At 41.4% G+C, this 20,315-nt stretch overlaps 1 protein-coding gene across 2 annotated transcripts in view; it reads left to right on the top strand.

The window, feature by feature from the left end:
- Window positions 1-4,279: 4,279 nt before the first annotated feature.
- The window catches only part of FSTL4 (follistatin like 4), a 206,799-nt gene continuing 190,763 nt past the window's right edge, over window positions 4,280-20,315 (top strand). For both annotated transcript variants that reach the window (XM_035560769.1, XM_035560768.1), the window contains exons 1-2: window positions 4,280-4,408; window positions 14,732-14,765. In XM_035560769.1, the coding sequence (XP_035416662.1) occupies window positions 4,280-4,408; window positions 14,732-14,765 (163 nt within the window). The remainder of the gene's footprint in view (window positions 4,409-14,731; window positions 14,766-20,315) is intronic.

Raw genomic sequence — 20,315 nt, 5'->3', positions numbered from 1 at the left:
TTTATTTGTGGTAATCCGGGGCCGCCCGGCCGGCTTGAGCTGTCTGGGGTGTTTCTGAGCGGTGGGACCGAGCGGCTGGGGGGTGGTGGGGAGCGCCGGGTGCTCCGCAGGGGTGGCGCGGAGCTTCCCTGAGCATGAGCCAAGCTGCAGCTGAAACGCACCGAAGTATGACGGAGGCAGCCTGGCAAGCAAGGGTTAAAATCTGCCAGATTTAAGGCCCTTCATTCCAACTGGACCGATGTTCTCTATTTATTTATTTATTTATTTATTTATTTCTTCTGGGAACATCGAAGTGTCTTGAATTTAAAGTGAAATATTCTTTGAGATATTCTGAAGCGTGCTTTTATGCAAAGGAAACGCCTGGTTTGTAGCTAAACATTGCCGCTGATTCCAGCGAGTTCCTAACGCATCAAAACTTTACGTAGCTGAGATGCTGCAGATAGCTGATGGAAAGCGTTGTTTGCCTTAATTATGTCGTGCTGAAAGGTCATCTTGGAATGTTTTTTTTTTTCCTAAATTTGTAGTCTTTATAGCACTTGACAAGAAGTTACGAACATGAAAATTATTTCGCAGGCCGCAGAAATACTGTTTAGGTGAGGCTGAAGCAATTGGAACAGGCAGTGGCTGAGGAACTGAGGACCAGATCCTTATCTTGCGCTAACGGAGCCAATTTATAGAGGTAATGGTGTGGTCCAAATGCCTCTTTTTTTTTTTTTCTTATAGCAACAGCCATAACTTCAGGTAATTAAGTTGAACCTTTCTTTCTAATGTGGAGCTTGTTGGAAATTATTAAAAGCTATTGTGAACTATTAATTTTTCGGCACTAAAATTTAAGCTGCAATTTAAGTAGCCCTGAAAACAAAACCAATAACTGGTTTTGGCAAATTGCTTAATATTATTACAGTCACCCTAATTGAATTCTAAAAGCTGCTGTGTTGTGGAGGAAAAAGTTGTGGGCTGCCGGCAGCAATCTGTCTGCCTGCCTACTTGTGCTGTGTGTCACTGAAGTGCTTTAAACAACTTGTGGTGTTCTCCCCGCAAATGGCCAACGTGATCAGTGCCTGCCTTTTCCAAGGTGACCCTTTGTGCTTGAGCAGCTCTAAAACCTGCATCCTAAAGCCTGTGCTGATACTTCTGGCTTACATCTGCTTGCTGTTTCTCTTCATTCAGATGTGTAGCCCCAATTTTTATGTGAGTTGAGGCTCCCCCTGTATATTTGTGTACACAAACCCATCCGAGTGCAGGATGGAGGCATTCTGTAATTGCCAGTGTTACAACAGCACCTGCGGGGCTTGGCCAAGTAACAGCGCGTAGCATGGTGCTGCTCCGCTTGCGCCAGTGTTTCTTGGCAAAGCAGTGCCAGCTGCAGGGAATGCTGCAGTTCTCCTCTGGTTTGGAGGAACAAGCCACAAGCTGCAGGTTTACCTCCAGCCTTTGTATAGTATCTCCTGTAACATAAGAACCAGGATGGTTTTGGAAGTAATTCCCCTGAAACCAAAGGAGGTATCACAAATGGCTGTGATGCTTAACTTTGTTTACTGTGTTTGAAACAGGTTTAATTGGAGTGCCTGCATTACGATTACTAGCTTGTGCTTTGCATGGGGGGTTAAAATCTGTTTGTTCCCATGTTGCTATGAGCAGGTGGGTGACAGACTCCCCTCTCCACCCTCAGTTCTTAGGGGGCTTCTAATGTTTAGCTGCAAACATTGTCCGTGTGTGTGTGTGTACAATGGCTTGTTTTATGCAGGATGTCCATATGCAACTGTGATTTATCTGGGCAGTGATGTCCATACAGGCTCATGTCCTGCATATTGTGCTTTGCTCAAGTGAGGACAGGAAATTGGTGGTGAACTTGGCTGAGTTTATCGTGATCCATTCAATCAATTTGAATGTTTTGGTTGACTTTGGGGAACTTTGCACTGCAAACCAGTAGCTGTGTTGCATGGTGCAGCTGCAGACCTGATCTTGCCAGGACTCTTCTGCTTAGCTCAGGCAGATGTGCTGCGGCTCAGTCGGGGCGAGGGGATGCTGGGGTACGGTTTGGGACACCAAGCAGCATGGACATGCTCCGTGATTTCAGAGTTAACTCTTGCTTGATATTTATAGCGTGCATTTGTTGCTTGGCTTAGGCTATTCAGATCATAATGTGTATTACTGTGTCCTTCTCCTCTTATGAGTGAGACCAATTAACGTACTGTCAGTCAGCGTGCAATAAAAATAAGTAATTCCTAAACTGAGAGAAGGATGTTCTACCAGTTCCATTTATAAAACAAGCAGTTTCTAGCATGCAGATGGTGCCCTTTCAGTTTCATCAGTGTTATATGCATCTTAATCCAAACACCATCATGTTTTCTAGTGTTTATCTACTAAATGTACATGAAACTGGCTGGTCCCCTCTTTGGGTCTAGGATTGTGATTTCAAGCAGCGTATGAATGAGAGGTCTCTAGAACTGCAAAGTGAAACAGTATTTGCTGTGGTGGTATCAACAGAGCATACAAAATACCTCTATAAAATGTGAGAAATAGTATTGCTCTGCGAGAGCAATTCATAATGTAACAATGTACTTGTCGCTTATTGATATAGTGACTTTGGTTTATTAAACATTTATTTGTAGCCCCAGTAACATTACATCTGAGGTTTCTAATTGGAATTTAGAGAGCCTAATAAATTTTGATTTCATCCTGAGTGCTCTCAGTTCAGGGTGTTTACATTAGTGCTGAGAAAAAGCAATGCCTTAATTCCACGGGCGAGCGGTGTGCGGTGACTGTCTGCTGTGTCGTTTTATTGACAGTATGTCTCTGGGCAGACAAAATAGTTGAGACCAAAGCAGTGCTGGTGTGAATAGTTATGGTCCCAAATTAATAGTGATGCACTAAGCCTTGGATACACCCTGCAGCAAATACACGGTATGAAAACGCTAAAATGAGTCCTGTCAAGACAAGGTTTGTCATAGGGGCTTAATTTTGCTATTAGTGGGTAACATGTCTTGTTAATGTGTATTGCTCAAACCAAGCAGCAGCCTGTCACTTGCATGTTGTAGCAATGCCATCTCTTGCTTCGTTAAGTGGTCATTATGCTTTATTGTGAGTCTGCCTTAGCACCTTCTGCAGCTGCTGTGAAAGGCTAAAAACTTCTCTCAGCTGCTGTGGAAATGGAGCCAGGCTTGAAGACCCCTCTGGTATCTTCATTATGAGAAGTAACAGCACAATCTGGTGTCCTGTCCCCAAAAAGGGCAGATGAAGTACAGAGCTCTCAGGTTCAGCTGTACTTTTGGAGCCCAATGTCCCTTAAAATGCTCTTGGCTGATCTTCAGGGCGTTAGCTCAGGGTTATGCACGTACACACAACATGCAGCAGTTCCACCTGACAACACTTGGAGTAGCTTGTACTTGTAGTATTTCCAACTTCATTTTAAAAAAAGAGACAAGAACATCTCTCAAAGGGAATGCTACCGTGGTGGAAATCCTTGCTTTTATCTCCCCGGTTTCCTGCTGCTGCAGAGCCAGGGCAGGGAGATGGTGCTGGTGAGCAGGATGAGCCTGAGGGGGCTTAGAAATGGCCTGGCTGGGGCAGAGGCAAATTAGTGGAGAAAGCACAGCCCCAGGAGAGGCTCACCTAGATCATGGCTGGAGAAATGCTTCAGACCTCTTGGGTACAGAGTTTGCTTCAGGTCTTGTGGGTTGTATTGGGTTCAGCGGCCATCTGGGCAGGTCTCTCGTGTGACCAGGAGTGACAGGCCCCGTGTTCCGGGTGTCGCTGTGACACCCCGGGCTCGCTGCTGGCCCCTGCGAGGCTGTGAGCTCAGCCTCCGGCAGCGCAGTGGCTGAATGTGCTCGAGGCAGGTGTCATCCTCCGAGTCTGAGAGGAATAACAACAACATCTGGCACACTGCTGTAAGCCTCCGGTGATCAAAGAAATGAACAGCAGTGTCTGGTGAGGCTTTTGTGACGATTTGCTGAGGGTAAAAATGCATGAAGTGGCTGTGAATAACCCAGCGCTGCTTGGCTGCCTGAGGAGGGGTGAAGACACCTCTGGGTTTCCACAGAACCATAACCTTGTGTGTGGGGCGGCTTGCTCCCGGCCACAGCAGTTAAACTTGGAAATCCCAGTGGTCCAGCTTGGCAGGGGCAGGCTGGGAACAGCATGCCTGTTGGAGGATAACTTAGGGGTAAATATTTCACCAAGCTGTTACAGTAAGCTTCTGCATGTTACTGAATTTGAGCTGGGTTTTGTTTTGAGATTGTTTTATGACTGTTCTCTTGTTTTCAACAGACGTGAAATGATGAAGTCAAGAAGCTTTTGGTTATCTCTCGTACTGCTTGGGGTTTTCTCGTCTGTCACGAGGGGATGGATGGACTCGGCCGGGAGCAGAAGGCTGTTTTCGGATGGAGGGAGGTTGCACCAAGAGGTACTGTAGATCTGCTGCTGCTGCAGCTGCAACTCTTGTCTCTATTTTTGTGCTGTGTTCAGGCTTTCTGTACTGTGAAAACAAGTGGGGGCATATTTACTTATGTATTTGTACTAAATACCTGCTGAGGAGGTCAGTGAAGAAGCAATGATTGTGAAAGGACCATGAAGCACAAGCTCTTACACTTCCTGAGCATATCGCTGTAGTTCCGAGAGGAAAATTGTGCATCTGGTTGTTGTGGAGATGCGGTCTTTGTCCCCCAAAGACTTTATGGTATGCTCTGTCTTAAGGCCACTGGGACCCATTAAGCTAAATTCAATAAGCAAACCCCGTCCTGGCTCTTCACTTGGGTCACTGGATCTTCAGGTGAAGCCTGAAACAGGCCATTTGCTAAGCATACCTGAGCCATAGGTCGTTCTGGGAGGACCAACAAACTTAGAGCCCATGTTGGCTTCTGAGGGCACGTGGTGGCCTTTGGGTGACAGTGGTCCTGATCCGGCCAGAGAGGACACAGCCTGACGGGGAGGTGGGACTCCTGCCTTAGTGCAGGGTGGTGGCGCCTGTCACCTTTCATGCTCTGGGCTTGTGGCAGGTGTAAAGCAACTGAGCCTGTTCTCAGTGCTGAAGGTGACAGCATTGGCTTTACTTGTGGTGGCAGGAAAGCCAACGCTGTCAAACATGTGGCTCCTGTTCAGCAGGACTTGGTAATTATTTTAGTGGAGATTTCGAGATTCTGATGTTCTGAGTTCTGCCTCATGAGTACTTTTACCTTGAGGTATCCCTTCTCCATTCTGTAAAAGTGAAGAAACACAGTCACCCTCACCTCCTCTTGCGCTTTGTTGCTGTGTAGTCAACACACAGTATACAGGCACTCTAATATTAAATGTTTTTGTATTGCCTTGGATCATTTTAGCTTTTTAAAAATAATTAAATATTTGGCATGGTTTTGTATTTTAAAAAAAATAATTCTTCACTAATGCATATTAGTTATGATTTTTGAAAAAGTTATTCTGAAGAATTAAATTCATTACTCAAATGATTTATTTTAATATAAGCTGTAGAACTATTACACTACATGAAAGGCATTCATTCATTTGATCTTGCTCTAAAAACCATGAAGTTATTGCACCAATTACTTGATCTTGCTTGAGGTGAAAGGATCTAAGCTAGAAATGCATTTGTTCAGATTTGTACAGAATTTATAACCGGTGTGAAATATTAAAACTTTTAATGTACAAAACGCAGTTAAAATAGCTTCCAGGGCTGTAAGTTGTAATGCAGATTTTTAATAAAGTAACTGTACAGAAAGCTTGTTCCCCAAGAAAGTGTTTATATGTATAACACCAAAGACCAAAATAAACCTGGAGATCCTGAATGCAGCTGTCAGGTAGGACAGCTAAATTGAGGTAACCGCTGTTTTCTCAAAATGCGTTTGTTATCTTTCAGAAAATAATTTAACCTTAATACGTTTTCATAAGAAAAAAAAATCTTTTCTAGTGATATTTGGCTTTGTTCAACTGGGAGTTCATCTCCTGTGCAATGTAATTGTGGCTGTTCTTCGTTTATGGAGTTGTGGGTTTGGAGCCTGTGCCAGCCAGGGCCTCAGATGCTGCTCTTTATTCATTAGTAATGTTTGTTAGTTACCAAATACATGGCTCCTGATTAATATGTAATTCCATTAACATGCATTTAGATCATTGAATCACAAATAGAAAGCTTGTAGCAATTCGCTGAAATTGCTTTAAAAATATGTAAAGGGTTAATTTACAGGTCAAATAATTTGAAGTATGCCCTGATCTAAGATTCCTACAAACTTCAAAGTAAATACTTGGCTATGGGTCACTGACCTTCACTAATACTTGTTCTGATCTACATAGGAACAAGTTTACTGAATCAAAAACATTGCTTAATTTATGTTCAGATTGCTAAATCGATTTCTTCATGGTCTGTGGTAGAATTATTGCAGTTGTGCTTTGCATTTATAAAGGGAAAAATAAGTCTTGAGGCCACAGACTGCAGTACACAGCCTTTCTGCATGAGGAAGTAACTTTCTAGCACAGCAGTGGTGTCTGTTTTCCTGATGCTCAGCCTTCCACTTCTCAATTTTATGGGGTGTTCCTGAGAAGAGGTTTGTTTTGTGAAGTATTTTTAGTCTTGATTAGAACAGTAATAAACGTGCGTGCAGTCTGGAGTTCCATGGGTATATAACGAATTGAAATGGAAAACCTAATTAAAAAGGACAATGTTGGTACTAAACAGAAAAGCTGCAACTTGCTTGGTCCATATTAATTTTGGAGAATGTTGCTGTCATTTCACGTTGTGAAACTTCTCAGGCTGGTTCAGGCGGGTGCTGAAAAGTTCTTGAAGCTTCTGGGTGCTGCACATGGAGCACCGTGGAGCTAGGGTGTGCAGCTTTCTAGGGTTGAACCATCGTGGAATTAAGTTCTACTGAGTGGAGTATATTCAAAACCTCAAATACATAGAGCTCGTGTGCTCTGAGGTGATAGTTACAGAAAAGGCTTTGCCCCTCCATTCAGCATGGCGGGTTTCATGTTAGGTTGGGCATTATAGGCGACCATGTTTCATGGACAGCTTTGTTATCTTAGAAGGCCTTTGGTTTGCTTTTGAGGCAACAGATGGTACACTCTGGGGTCACGTCTCCTTTCTGAAATGGAAAGGAATTCTTAAAAATGTAGTCTGAGTTTTTGCCACTGTTGGTAGCTGTGGGGAGTCTCCAGTACAAGCACAGGAGAAAAGGCCCAACCTGAACTAACCTTGGAGTTCTGCATATCGAATCTGAGGGAGCACTTGGTCAGGAGATTCGAATGGAGTGGTTTGTGCTGGGCTGGTGAAGGAGATACATTTTTCACCAATATTTGTCTGTCGCCTTATCTTGCTTTTGCCTTAAATTGTACCACCAACCTCAAAGTATCATATGCAGCTATGCCAAGTCTTGTTTTTATGCTAATCTATGTAGCAAACATGTTCTTTTTAAGGTGCCATAACTTTCTTATTGGCATCTGGAAGCTTTCAGCTGTGTAGATTATCTATCGTTTGACTTGTTCATTAGTTATTACTTGCGTAGCACCCGAGCTGCTTAAAATCTCCAAGTAATAAATGTCACCTTCACCTTCAGCATGACTGCAAACAGCTGTGTTGCACCAGCCCTTCTGTGCCATCCTACACAGGATAAACCATCCCTCTGGAGTCCACTCACAGCCTGAACTGTGCTTCTCTAGGAGTATCAATTATTCCTGAAATTTCTAATTATCTGCAGATTCTTCAATGTTGTTTCACTTAATGCCGCAGCTGAAGACCACAGTTGATGATTCCAAGCAGCAGGGGAGCAATGGGGATGGTTTTGTGCTGCTTCCCCTGGCAAAGTTGTATTTCCTGATCTGACTACGAAGGCACTGCTTTGGGAGGCAAGCTACAAAACTGCAAAGGCTTTTGATAAAAGCTTTTGCTTATAATTCAAGTAGAGGCATAATTTCAGAGCGTGAGCTTGGAATAAGACAGGCACAGTGTATCAATTTTATATGCAGTTGAAGATCTAATATCCTGGTATTTATTTTAAGAATTATTAGTAGTAATGTATTCTGTTGTGTGTGTGCTCTTCCTGCTTGTAAGTCAGTTTGGAGAAAGGAAGGAAAGAATCAGATTTGAATTAAAATCTGTACTGGGCTACAGCCTGCTCCTGCTTTAAACCTTAATGAAGGGAAGGGGAGACAAGGCTTATATTTATTTTTGTATAACTTTTTGGGAAATACTGATGATTCACTCCTTGTTACCTGCATTTGTGGTATCTCTTAAAAGTTGTAATTGCTGCTTGTTTTAGAATTGCATTCTAAATTTTAACTAGTATATTATCCCTTTAGAGATGCTGTAGGTGCTGGTTATCAGTGTAAATGTAGTTCAAGATGCACAAGTTGTGTAGGTACAATTTAAAGGTAACTTCTTGCATGCAATCCCTTAGAGAACTGAAATCCTGCTTCCTTTATTTTTTAAAACTTCTGGTAGCATGTGGTGTGATACATCTTAGTTGTCTTACATTGCCCAGCCCAGTGGGGGCTATCACCTCTCAACTAATAGTAGCCACAGCCAGCAGCTGACCACAACTGTAGGTGGTTTCTCAGGTGCTAATGACCTTGAATTTTGGTGCTGGAGGTTGCCAGGGTTGGGTGCTGTTCCCTGAGGAGTGGAGGGACTGTGAGGCTCAGGGTGCTTGGCTCAGCTGAGCTGTGGCACAAACTGACTATCAGGAATCAAATTTTCTGTGAGTTTTTCTCATGTCACAGTTGAGCAACTGTGAAAAATCATATCTAGGTGGGGAAATGCTGATATATTCCTGAAGCAGAGAATTAGATCAGAGTAAAACTTATCTTGCAAATTAAAAAAAAAAAAGGCAATTTTAACTCTGCTGTGATGATGTGGATGGTTACATTTTCTGACAACCTGTTCAGAAGCTAATTAACCTTAAAAGACTAAATATTGACCAATTTTTTTCCAAATGTAGTGTATCCTCCTTTCAAAAAAGGGTATAGCAGTGGCTTTTAAAGGAAGGCAGTTCTACTTGAGAATCCTTTCTATCATCAGGCTGGGTATTTCTTACCTTTTTAGGTTAGGAAGGATACAGCTGCATATTTGGAATTTTTTAAAACAGGCTTCCCATGAGCTTCCAGATGACAGTGTGGAAATTTATGGAGCTGTACCTGAGCTTCTAATCTGAAGTCCTGAAATAGTGAATAAAATCAGAGAAGCAGCAATTATCTCAATTAGCTACCGTATGTTTGAGCAGATGATACTGTGTGATGTGAGACATCAGATTTTCTCAGTTTATACTAGACAGGACAAATCTAAATTGCCAGCTTCTGTCCTGATACCAAGCTTTCTTTAAACTGTAGTGTATGACTTATTTTCTTCCTCATGCCTGATTTAAAAAAAAAAAAAAAGTTCTCTGCCTCATTAGCATCTTTTTTTGGGAATATATTGTGTTCGTGGCTGTAAACAGAGAAATCCTGATTGTTAAACCAAGCTACATATTAGCCACAACTACTGCATTTGCTGCAATCCGCATGCAGAGTGCTCCACCTGGCCCAGTGCTGGATGTCAGTGTAATTGTCTTGACCCCTCACTTGAGATAAGAGCATGCTCTGAAGGGGGGGAAAAATCCATGGGATAATTCTCTATTAGTAGGAACAGCCACTTCTTTATTAATTTGCTATATGAGTTAGGGCTATATATTTAGAAATTGTACAGCAGTTAGGCTGATCCAGAGAGCAGCTCTCTGGAGACTTGCTGTGTGCAGAGGTAATGTCTAATTTTGTGATAGACCCAGCGTGAGCCCAGCTGCATGTGCTGAATTGGCTTTATCCTGTGTGAGCACTCCCGAAAGTACCTGGTAAGAGGGCTGCTAGAGTCCAATAATGAGAGATCACTTGCTGATCCGAAATGTTAGCTATTCTTCTGTGTCTTGCATCTCTTCCATTTACTGTGGTAATTGGCTCTGGCAAGGACTGCTACACCAACCTTTGCATATGGTTATTAAAAAAACGAATTACTCCTTGTGACTAAATCACAATCAGTATTAAAGGACAGGACTGAAAACACTGCAAGATTATCTCCTGAATTGCTGTACTTAAGGGCAGTTGGTACATGTTTGGTACCAGACTTGGTACAAGTCAGACATCACGTTCATGTGGTCAGAGGCTGCTAATGAGAACAGCAAATGCACAGCCATACATAAATATCTGTAAATACTGGTGTGTAATTGTACTTAGTGTTGTGGTGGGTCTTCCATTATACAAAAATGGAAAAAAAAATTCAGTGGAGGCTGCAGTAAAGTATAACAGAAAGGAAACCTTTGACCATAAAGTGTTTTGGTAGAATTTTGCCTGAGTATGAGAGGTGCTGTGTGCTCCTTGGAAATAATGTGATGCACACCTTTTCCAGGGGGGTCAGGAAATGAGGAGCCTCCTGCTTCAGCAGGAAGAGCAGAATCTCACATGGCCTGGTCTGCCTGCAACAAGGATTTGCAAGGAGAGCATTGCTGTGTTGTACAGCAATGTGTTGTGGGGATATAACACTAATATTGATGCATTTTTATACAGAGGTATTCAAAGAATTTATCTACCGTGATACCAAACAGACAGATAAGTGGTTTTGCTGCTTGGATCTGCCACTAATGACTGTCAGTAAATCCACTTGTAGCTCCTTGGTCACCAAGCAGTGTCCTGCTTGGTGTATTGTGTATTCCCTATGTGTAGTTGCATTTAACTCTGCCCAAAAATACCCTTCCACTCTCCCCCAGTGTTTGTTCTGAATGAAATTTGATTCTTAATTCTAGAAGTACTGTCTGTGCACCCATGATTCAGCATTAATCAGGAGCCTATAACGCAAACTGGCTATTATGTCTTGGCAGGACATCTTGATGCTGTCTTCTGGAAGGCTGGTGTTCCCTTTTAAAAAGGCAGGAAAGGGATTTGTGCAAGGAAGTTGTTGAATTGCGTGAGGTTCGTGCAGGTGTTTGTGCAATGCTTTCACGCAGCATCTGGGGGGGAATGAAGTGTGTGATAGTGGGCAGGGAACTGTTTCTGATTTTTTTTTGTTCCATCTAACCCATCTACGATTAATAACTGTACTTGTTACCACTGCATCTGCTCTCATGTGCAGACACAGGTTTGGTTAGTTGTTCAGAGATGTTTTGTCGGTAGATAGATGCCTTGTGAACAGCAGTACTGGAGCAAACATACTACATTGATTTCCACATAAGCAATGATTAGGCACCTCAGATACAGAACAGAGGGGCCCTTTGTTCTGCCTTCAATTAACTAACTTTAAAAAGGAGGAAAATAGGAAATAGGTACTGAAACTGAGCCTTGACAAACAAAACTGCTGTATTACATTGTGTTACAGTTTTCATGAAGCTTTACAGAAGGAATGAGAAATCTGAGACAATTTTTTTCACTTAAAAACATATGATCTATGCTTTGATAAAATTAGATTTTTAGTTAAAGGAATTTGCAATCACTAAATGGCGGCCATGAAATAAGTCTCATTTATAACCATCTGCTTTATGGCTTCTGCAGAGAAGTATTCCTCAGGCAATGCATCTGAGAACTTTTAATGTCATTTTTATCAAAATGGTTTGGTTCTCTACTAATGTTATTAAAACCTCTGATTTTTTTTTTTACTTGAGAGCAGTATCTTACACTTCAAAGAAAGGGTGACTGCTCCTTTTTGTGGAGATTGCCACTGTCACAGCATGCGTCATGGTGCTGTGCCTGTGGCCAGACGTACCAGCAGTGTGTCTTAGTGGTATATTAGATCATTAATAGAAAGGTCTTAAGTTTAGCATGCCCTCAAGGAGGAGAATTAGCATAGTTTCTTTTGTGTTACAAAAAAAAAGATTAGGTGGAGGCAAACTAAGAAAATACTGAGTTCTTGCTGTAGTTTCACTTGGAGGGACAGAGGCCTCAGAGTTGTTTCTACCTGGAGCTCGTTCCTTTTTGTGGCCACTTAAATTCTGCCATGGTTGCCAGGTGTTTTTCTCCTTTCCCAGGTTTTTGTGTATGCTTCTGAAATACTGAGTGTTCTCAATGCCTTTGGCCTTTTCTTCATGAAAGGGGATGTTTTGGGGGTGTACCAAGCGCTGACATTCTCCGTGGTAATGAAGTGGTTGCTTGCAGCCTGACCTCGTATTCTCCCATTGTATTGCCATCAAGATTTTTCCTCTGAATCTTGCATCTGGTTTTTGGGTAGTTTGTATTCATTAGAGCTTACCGTTATAAAGAGAAACGGAGTAAAAGAAGGGGAATTTTGAAGACCAACCTTTGTTTTTCCTCAGTGTCTATGCAGTTCTTTCATGGAAATACCAAAAGGGTATTTAATACAAGTGAGCTGACACTTGATTTTTTTTTTTTTAGTGTGTGATTGTCTTTTTTTCTTTTGATCAATGTAATAGTTGTAATTAGTTTTAGTGTTTCTAAGCCTTTGAACTGCAGAGTATTCAAGAAGCTTGTTAAAGTGAGGGGCTCCAAGGGAACTTTAAAAGTACTCTTCCCTTTTGCATATATTACATGTACACGGGCTTAATGATATCAGGCTGTATCTGGATTTTTTTTAGTCTGTGCCCCACCTCTTAAACTAATATTTTGAAAAGCTTTGAGAGGTCCCTGGAGTGTAACTGTCTACACAGCTCAGAGCTTTGCTGCCTAAAGAGGATAAATGCTTTGAAGTCTGTACTAATCCTGACTGCCATTTCCCATATTTCTTGAGATCACTGAGGTAGAATCCTATGTGGAATAATAACTTCCTGTTTTTATAAATACCAACTCTTTTTTGTTTATCCCCCTTGGTTGGCTTGGAGGATGGCAAGGAACCTCTTTCTGCCTTCCTGATCCTACTACTTCTTTTTTTATGAGAAAACAACTTGTTTTCAAGACAGGAGAAGAGAAGCTGCCTCTTCTGTGTATGCACAAATGGTGACAAAATATAAAATTGTCACCAGGACGGAGCAGAGCAGGCCCAGGAGATGTGTGGTGGGATTTGGCCCAGGGCTGGTGCAGGCCTTGCAGGCCTCGGCTGGGCTGTGCCTGCCTGTGGTGGCCAGGCCGTGAGCTGGGACCTTGCTGGGGTTCTGGAGTGACAAGACAAGGAGCATTTCTGCAGCTACTAAATGAATAGCTACAGTCATGTGGTGTGTGTTCTGTGAGAAATACTGCATCCTGTAGTGAAATGGCTTGTTTTGGTTGAAGTGATGAAGTTTTGGGGAAGTGAGGTCAGCAGTTGTTAGCCGAGCAGGTGCCACCGTTACTTCCATGAGCTGTTTTTCCTTGGTTTATTTCTATCTTCTGCCACTTTGAAAAGCTCTATTTTTATCACATGCTCCAGTAGCAGATTTCTGGTGTCTGTTACCCCATGGCAAGGCACTAATGCAGAAAGGGGTGTGGGTAGACTTCATGAGATGCACAGCACTTTGTTTTACTTCCCTTTGTCTAAGTGTGGTCTGCAGGGAATTAGTTTAAGTGAAAACAGAGCACAAATAAAACCATAATAAGCATCAAGTGGGATAAAGCTCAGATGTCTAGGAAGGCCATTTTTTTCCTATCAAAAGCAGGGAAAATTATTTTTATTTCATTCTCAGGTAAATAAACATCTGAGAACAGTGAGCACTAAGGGAATGAAATGAAGTTAAACAAGTCATATCCACAGGAGTAAAAATCTGCATAACAAGTGTTTGGCAGGGAGCTGGAGAGCTTGCTCCTCTTTCCTGTGTCCCTGCTGTAGGGGAGACCATTGGGGGAAAAAGTAGCTTTTAAAATCTGGGAGCAGATTACCAAATAAGAGCCAAGCTGTTTCTGAGGTATATCAAAAGCAGCAAGGATGGTCCTGGGGCCCAGCGTGGAGCTGGGTGGGAAGCAGCTGCTGGCACTCTCTGCCATCTCATGGGCATCCCCAGCTCCTTTGGCAGCAGAGACTGTGCCGGTGTCTGCCAGGATGTCTTTGGGGTCTTCCAGCTCCAGGTTTGTGCTCAGTGGGGTTAATACTGCATGAGTGGGCAGTGTCCAGGTCAGTGTGACTCAGGGCCAGTGGTATGCGGGGATGGTCCTCTAGAGTCCTCTGAGATTCCTCTATCTTCAATACTGGTTGCAAGAAATAACTGGAATGGTAGAAATTATAAGCGTTTGTAATTAATCCATAAATAACTTTCCTGCTTGGAATTAAATATTTATTCCTTTGGAGTCTCACCCTTAGTGTAAGTAGATAGTGTTGTCTGGGAATGCAATACCCTTTGAGACTCTAAGCAATGTGTTTTTTAAAGTTTTGTGATTGGAGGTGGTAGTGATGCTTTGGGAGAAACAGGGCAGATAATGTGGTTGTGCAAATATTGAAATGAACCCTTAGAGCATGAGTAGTCTGATTATTCTGAAATTATTCGGGTATTTGCGACAGTCTCTGCTAAAAAGACCCATAATTGCTCCTTCTCCCTCAATCCCAAATCCTTGCTATATTAATAATAAAACCCCTTATAGCTGTTTCCATTTAACAATAGAAAAAAATCCATTTAAAGTAAGATATTACGGTCTACCATGTAACCTGTTGTGGAATGATGAATCACTTCAGGTGATATATTAATCCATTAAATATTTATGGACAAACTGAAATGTATACTTGTAATTACTCGGTTATTGTGCAGAGCTTCATAGATGCATCTCTGTGACAATGACTAATGCTTTTAGGGGTTTCTGTTCATGCTGCCTTTGAACAATTGTATTTTTTTCAAAAAAAAAACAAAAACACAAATTCTCTTTTTCGTTATAGGAATCCAGAAGGTTTGAAGTCACAAGAAGAAAAGGTAGGAGAAATTTTTCTTTCAATGTGCTTGTTGGTGTTGAGTATTCTTACAGTGACTTCTTAAAACAAACATGAGTTTACAGGCTTGAAAAAGTATACTGCTGCCAGGTTTCAAAGACTGCCTCCTAACACTCACCTGACAGGTCTTTGTGTAGCAACTTGTAGATTTATTTCAATGAAAAGTTGCTTTTTCAGAGCAGAATGGCATTACAGCATTGGGCATGCAAGTCAAAGTTTGTGTGCTGGTGGGATCTAAACTCTGACCCTGGAGCATTTTGGGGAGAAAAAGGCTGAAGTCTTTCCATGCATCAGTGTGCTGCAAATCCACTCCAAGGTATAGCAGTGTTGAACACAAGTTGTGCAGGTGCTCTGAGCACAGGTCCTGCCCCTGCAAACTTTTGCATTAGTAACTAATTGCTATTATGAGCAGCTCACTGATGGTTCCTGGCAGCTGGGTGAGTATCGGCCATCAAAGAGCTCATTCTGGTTATCATTAATTTTGATTTTGTTTAGCAGATGTTTTCCAGATCATGCAGTTGTTTGCCTCATCTGTCTCAGTATAACGTAAAGAGGTTTTAATTAACCATTGTTTTATTGTGTAAACAGAAAGGTCAGGTCCACTTGTCCTCTGGGCAAGTAATCCCTTGGTTTTTCTGTTTTTTGGCTGTGAACACAGGTCTCCAGGCAGGAGCTCCTCAGCCCGGTGAGGGTGAGACAGCAGGAGGACTTGAACAATTCAAATATATAGCTGTTGCAAATGCAAAATCTGGTTAGCTTAGATTTCCAGCATGCACGTGTTTGTCTCAACTTCCATTTCTTCTAATGAAGAAATCCCATTTTATCAGAATTCCATCAGTCTTAGACTGAGGAGGGATCATGGGTTGTTAAAGTGGCTCTGAGATGCAGAGAAGCATTTCTTCTTCACAGGTGTCAAGACATTGTTCTAGCTGTGCAGTGTGTGGTGCAATTCATTACTGACATAGAGATTGAGTCCAGTCTTGTGCTGGTGCAAACGGGTTTAATGAAGAAAGCTTTGTAACAGTACTCCAAGTTTAACTTCAGATGTGATTTGGATCTCCATAGCTTACTTCCGAATGAAGGTAACCAGAATTTCTAAGAATTCAAATAGCAATTTTTGAAAGTAAGACTGAGTTTATGGTTTATGAAGGTGCGTTGAAAATGTTACTTCAGAGCTGTGACTAGATTTTGAGCTCTGTGGCTGAATTTCTGATGCTGAATTTCCAGGCCCAATTAGGTTGATTTCTCGTTTTCTTCACAGAATGGGTAAGACTTGACTTCCATTTGGAGAATTTACTGTAACATTTTCCAAACGGAAAACACTTGGGTGAAACCAACCTCCTTTTGCAAAAATGCATTTAATATAATGAATTTCGGTCAGGAGGCTTAGATCCAGGGATGAAGTGGAGAGAAGGTGACAGTAGCCAAGAAGTCAAGACTTAGCTTATAGATAAACTGGGTCGACAGCCTGCAATGCAGTCGGAAAAATCAGATGTTTGAAGGACTGGAGACTACTTGGAAGTCAAGAAGAAAATGTTAACAAAACATGGTAAATACATTTTGGTCACTAAAACCTGTGGATTTGCTAAGCTGTCTGGGCACGTTTGTCAAAGACTAAGGATCTCCCTCTATGGAGCTTGTCCTCAGTAGTTCCTATGAAATAATTCAACAAAACCCTCCTTCACAAACCTGATGAGTATTAAAACGTTTGCAGAGCAGATATCACGGCGAGAACAAAATATCAGGTGAGTAAAAATGTTTATGCGCACAAAAGGATTTAAATTGTTACATGGCATGATCTGATTTTTTTCTGTTTTTTCTATAGAATGGTAACTTTTTTATGGATAATGTTTTTTTTCCTGAAGAAACCAGAGAGGACTGGAAGAGGTTGAAGGGTGGAGAGTTTTTTTTTTTTGAAGAGGAGGAAGAATATTGTTCCCTGTCCCTGGTGGAAGATTTGACTTTGGAAAAAGTTGAAAAAATGAAACTTAAAAATATCTAACAAACTAACACAAGAGAACATGTAGCAAGCATGCTTTGCTCTCTTTTATCCTGTGGTCATGGATGAGCAAGAGTAATTAAAATTTTTTGCTGAAGCGAGGGGCAATCCTGGCTTACAGTCTCCAGATTTTTTTTCTCTTTTGGACAAAAGCTTTGATTTCGTTAGATTGAAGCTTGTTTCTTTCAAAGGAAATAAAGCCTAGATTATTGAATGGTCCATGTGTAAACACTGACTCGCTGTACTTATTTCCTTCAACAAATAGTCCATTTAATTGACACTGATGGTCAGTTGTGCCTGGGCTTACAGGGTTGTGCTTATATTAGATGAAAGAAAGATGTGAAAACACTCTTAGCTGTGGATGAGCCTAGTTAAACTGGGATGCATTTGGTTTCCAGCGTCAGGACTGCAAATGCTGGAGAAATTTTGAAGCTGCTCCAAAGCCCATTACAGTCGATGAATGGTTTCCTTTGACTTCCGTGGGCGCTAGATGAACAGTAATTACATGATCTTTTAATTGCTGTGGTACAGAGGGGAGATGCCTCCCTGACTGCAGCTGGCAGCCATCTTCCACTGTGATGTATGAAGACTGATTTCTTTCTGAATTTAAGTGGCAATGGCTGCAGAGCTGTTTTGTTCCTGGGCTGCCTAGCTGGTGTTTGAATATTATCCTTTTAGACTAAAGATGCTCTGTGAACTGAAAACAAAACAAAAAAACTCATTCTGGTAGTTGATTAGAAGCTGCAACAATACTTTCCTATATTCAGTTTAATCCCATTAAGTCAAAATTTTGCTTTCAAACATAACCCACTGCAGTTTACATCTGTATTATACTCATGTAATGGAAAACAGAACATGTTATGAGGCACCAGATTTTGTGATGCTGGGTTTAAAAAGAAAAACAAGAAAACAGCATGTGGTAAATAAGCACAGGATTTGAACACCATTTTTTATTACTCTTCTGAACTCAAATCAGGGGGTAAGTTAGAGGAGGCAGACCTTTTTTTTCCAACTAACCATTTTTTTCTTACTCTATTTCTATCTAAATACTTTTCCATTATTTACTCCATATGTTTATATAACCACACCCCATGCAGTTCTTGCAGTGAGGGTGCAGTATTGGCTTGTGTAATGCTCGTTTTCTAGATTGTTTTTGTCTCCCTTAATATCTGCTGGCACCCTGGTGAGTGTATGTTGAGCAGATGAGCTCCCTGTATTGGAGATGAGTGGGATTTGACTTGGCTGGGTGTGTCCGGGTGTTCAGCTCTCTGGTTTCAGGTGTAAGCATTATTGCTGGTTCCTATATGCAACCTGCATTTAACACACAGGAAGGGGAAATGAAATAAAAATGTTAACCTGTGTTTTCACATCAGCTGTCCAGGATAGGACAGTGCAGAGGTGCAAGAGAACAGGTTGGACTCAGCAAAACAGGAACAGGGAGTCAGGAAATGCCGCAATTTGTGCTGACTGGGTGGACGCAACATGTATTTAGTGGAAAGGGAAGGGAACAGCATGCAGCAGAAAACAGGCAGGCTAAAAGGCTTACAGCAATGCAGAAGTGCTAGACCAAGCTCCAAAGGGAAAGCCTGTGAGCATTTGGCTTGACAGTGGCAGGACTTTATTTCAAAGAGGGGTGAGTTACTATGTAATGAGTATAGATGAACATATGATGCTCATCTGTTCCTGTAAATTAAGGACCACAGAATTTATGTATGTAAAAGCAGTGTACGTTCATATCTATCAAATTCTACACATCTAGCAGAAGGGGTCTCTGGTGGCTGTCCCGACTCTTTCAAGTACATAAGGACTAATTCTGCAACTTCTGGAGCTGACAAATGCTCCTGCTGCTGTTGGAAGTGCAGGAATAAAAGATGCTCAGTACTAAGAATAAAATGTAGGCAGAGTATAACTGTATAGCTAAGTGTATGGATAGTCGCATTAAGTATAGAGGCAGATATTCAGCAGACACAAATGAGCAAAGCCACACCATTTAATGGACCGCCAGTGCTTTTTATTAGCTGAGGATCTAGCCGGAACATTTAACTTTTAATTTGTTTTTGTTGCTCACAATCATCCATTCAACAAATTAGTGTCAAAAGTTGCTTTTTAAACCATTCAGCCAAGAAATGTTCAAGCAGATTGCTTCCACTCTGTTTGTCCATATAATCTTAAATGAGTTGCAACTCCGAATTTATTCAGATAGATGACATCAAACTACCATAAAAATACAAACTCTGTTTAGCATTGAAGTGATAAAGCCTTTTCTTTGAAGTGTTCACAAGCTCTGTATTGTGGAAGTCCTATTTGTATTTTTGTGTTTATTAATGACACACGATCCTCATCATTGTAGTGAGTTTACTAATCACAGTGAAGAGCAAGAGAATGAGCACACCCAAGTTGCTGTGGTTTTTATGAAAGCTCTGGAGCTGCATCAATTAGCAGTGGTGGAAGATCCAGCTAACAGCTTAAGAAATATTTCATTGCTTGCCACTTGACGTTGTTTCTTATGCCCTAGATGAAAAACCAACTCATGGTTATAAAACGGTGATGCCCTTTAGAAATTCTATTGACTTTGTCCTTTACTTCTGCACATTTCAAATTTCCTCCCCTCCATGGAAGATGAAAGGCTCTCAAAACTTGGCAGGAATGGCAAGTTTCTCTCCTCAGACCCTTCAGGAACACAGTGAAGTGATCAGCTGTAATTACTTTTGTAGTAAATCACCTATTAATTTTCTATGCCACTGTTCTTTTCCTATTGCTAGAGTCCAATAAACTTGTTTTTGTACCTTAAAATCCCCCCACCCCCCTCTGCAAATCAGTAACTGACTGTACTGCACTGCTCTTTAGAAACAGCTGTGCTCCTGTGGTTGTGGCTGTTGTGCTATCCAAATGACATCCAGATTACATGACACTACACAAATATGCACGTTTGTATGTGTATGCTATATGCATATAAAATTGGCATGTTCAGAAACATGCCAGCTTTATCTTTGGGACGTGCTTCAGATGTTCAGAGGAAAGGCTATGTTAAAAATACCTGTTTTGTAGGATCACAAGTAGGAATAATTTCCTGGTTTATTGTACTGATTTTTAAAATTACTCTTTGCTTTAAGCAAAGATTCATGTCTTTATCCATCTGTTCTTTTAATTTTCATAGAAATTTTTATATGCCCTGAAAAATCGAGAGAATGTTTTCAATGAATGGAAATCTGACTGGATAGGGAAATTTAGGTCAGCATATTAATGTTAAGCTCCTGTTTTTCTAAGCTTAAACTGCAGTCTCTCAGCATTTTTGTACATTTTGTAACATTGAATCCAACCTCATCGTTCTTCACGTACAACGTCGGCAGGGGAATAGGTAGAAATGAGGGTAAAAATCTTTCCAAGGAACTGCTCAAAATATTTTTCAGCTTGGATTTTATTGTAGAGGCAGGCTAATCCAAATTAGGGGTGGAGGGTGGGCAAAGTTGTTCACTCCCGCCTATCTATCAGCAATGGTGTTTAATTATAATTTGATATATTTTGTTGTTCTAG

The sequence above is a fragment of the Cygnus atratus genome, chromosome 14 (genome assembly GCF_013377495.2).
Source record: "Cygnus atratus isolate AKBS03 ecotype Queensland, Australia chromosome 14, CAtr_DNAZoo_HiC_assembly, whole genome shotgun sequence".
In the NCBI taxonomy this organism is placed as follows: Eukaryota; Metazoa; Chordata; class Aves; order Anseriformes; family Anatidae; genus Cygnus; species Cygnus atratus.
This window is presented reverse-complemented; position numbering and strand designations above follow the sequence as displayed.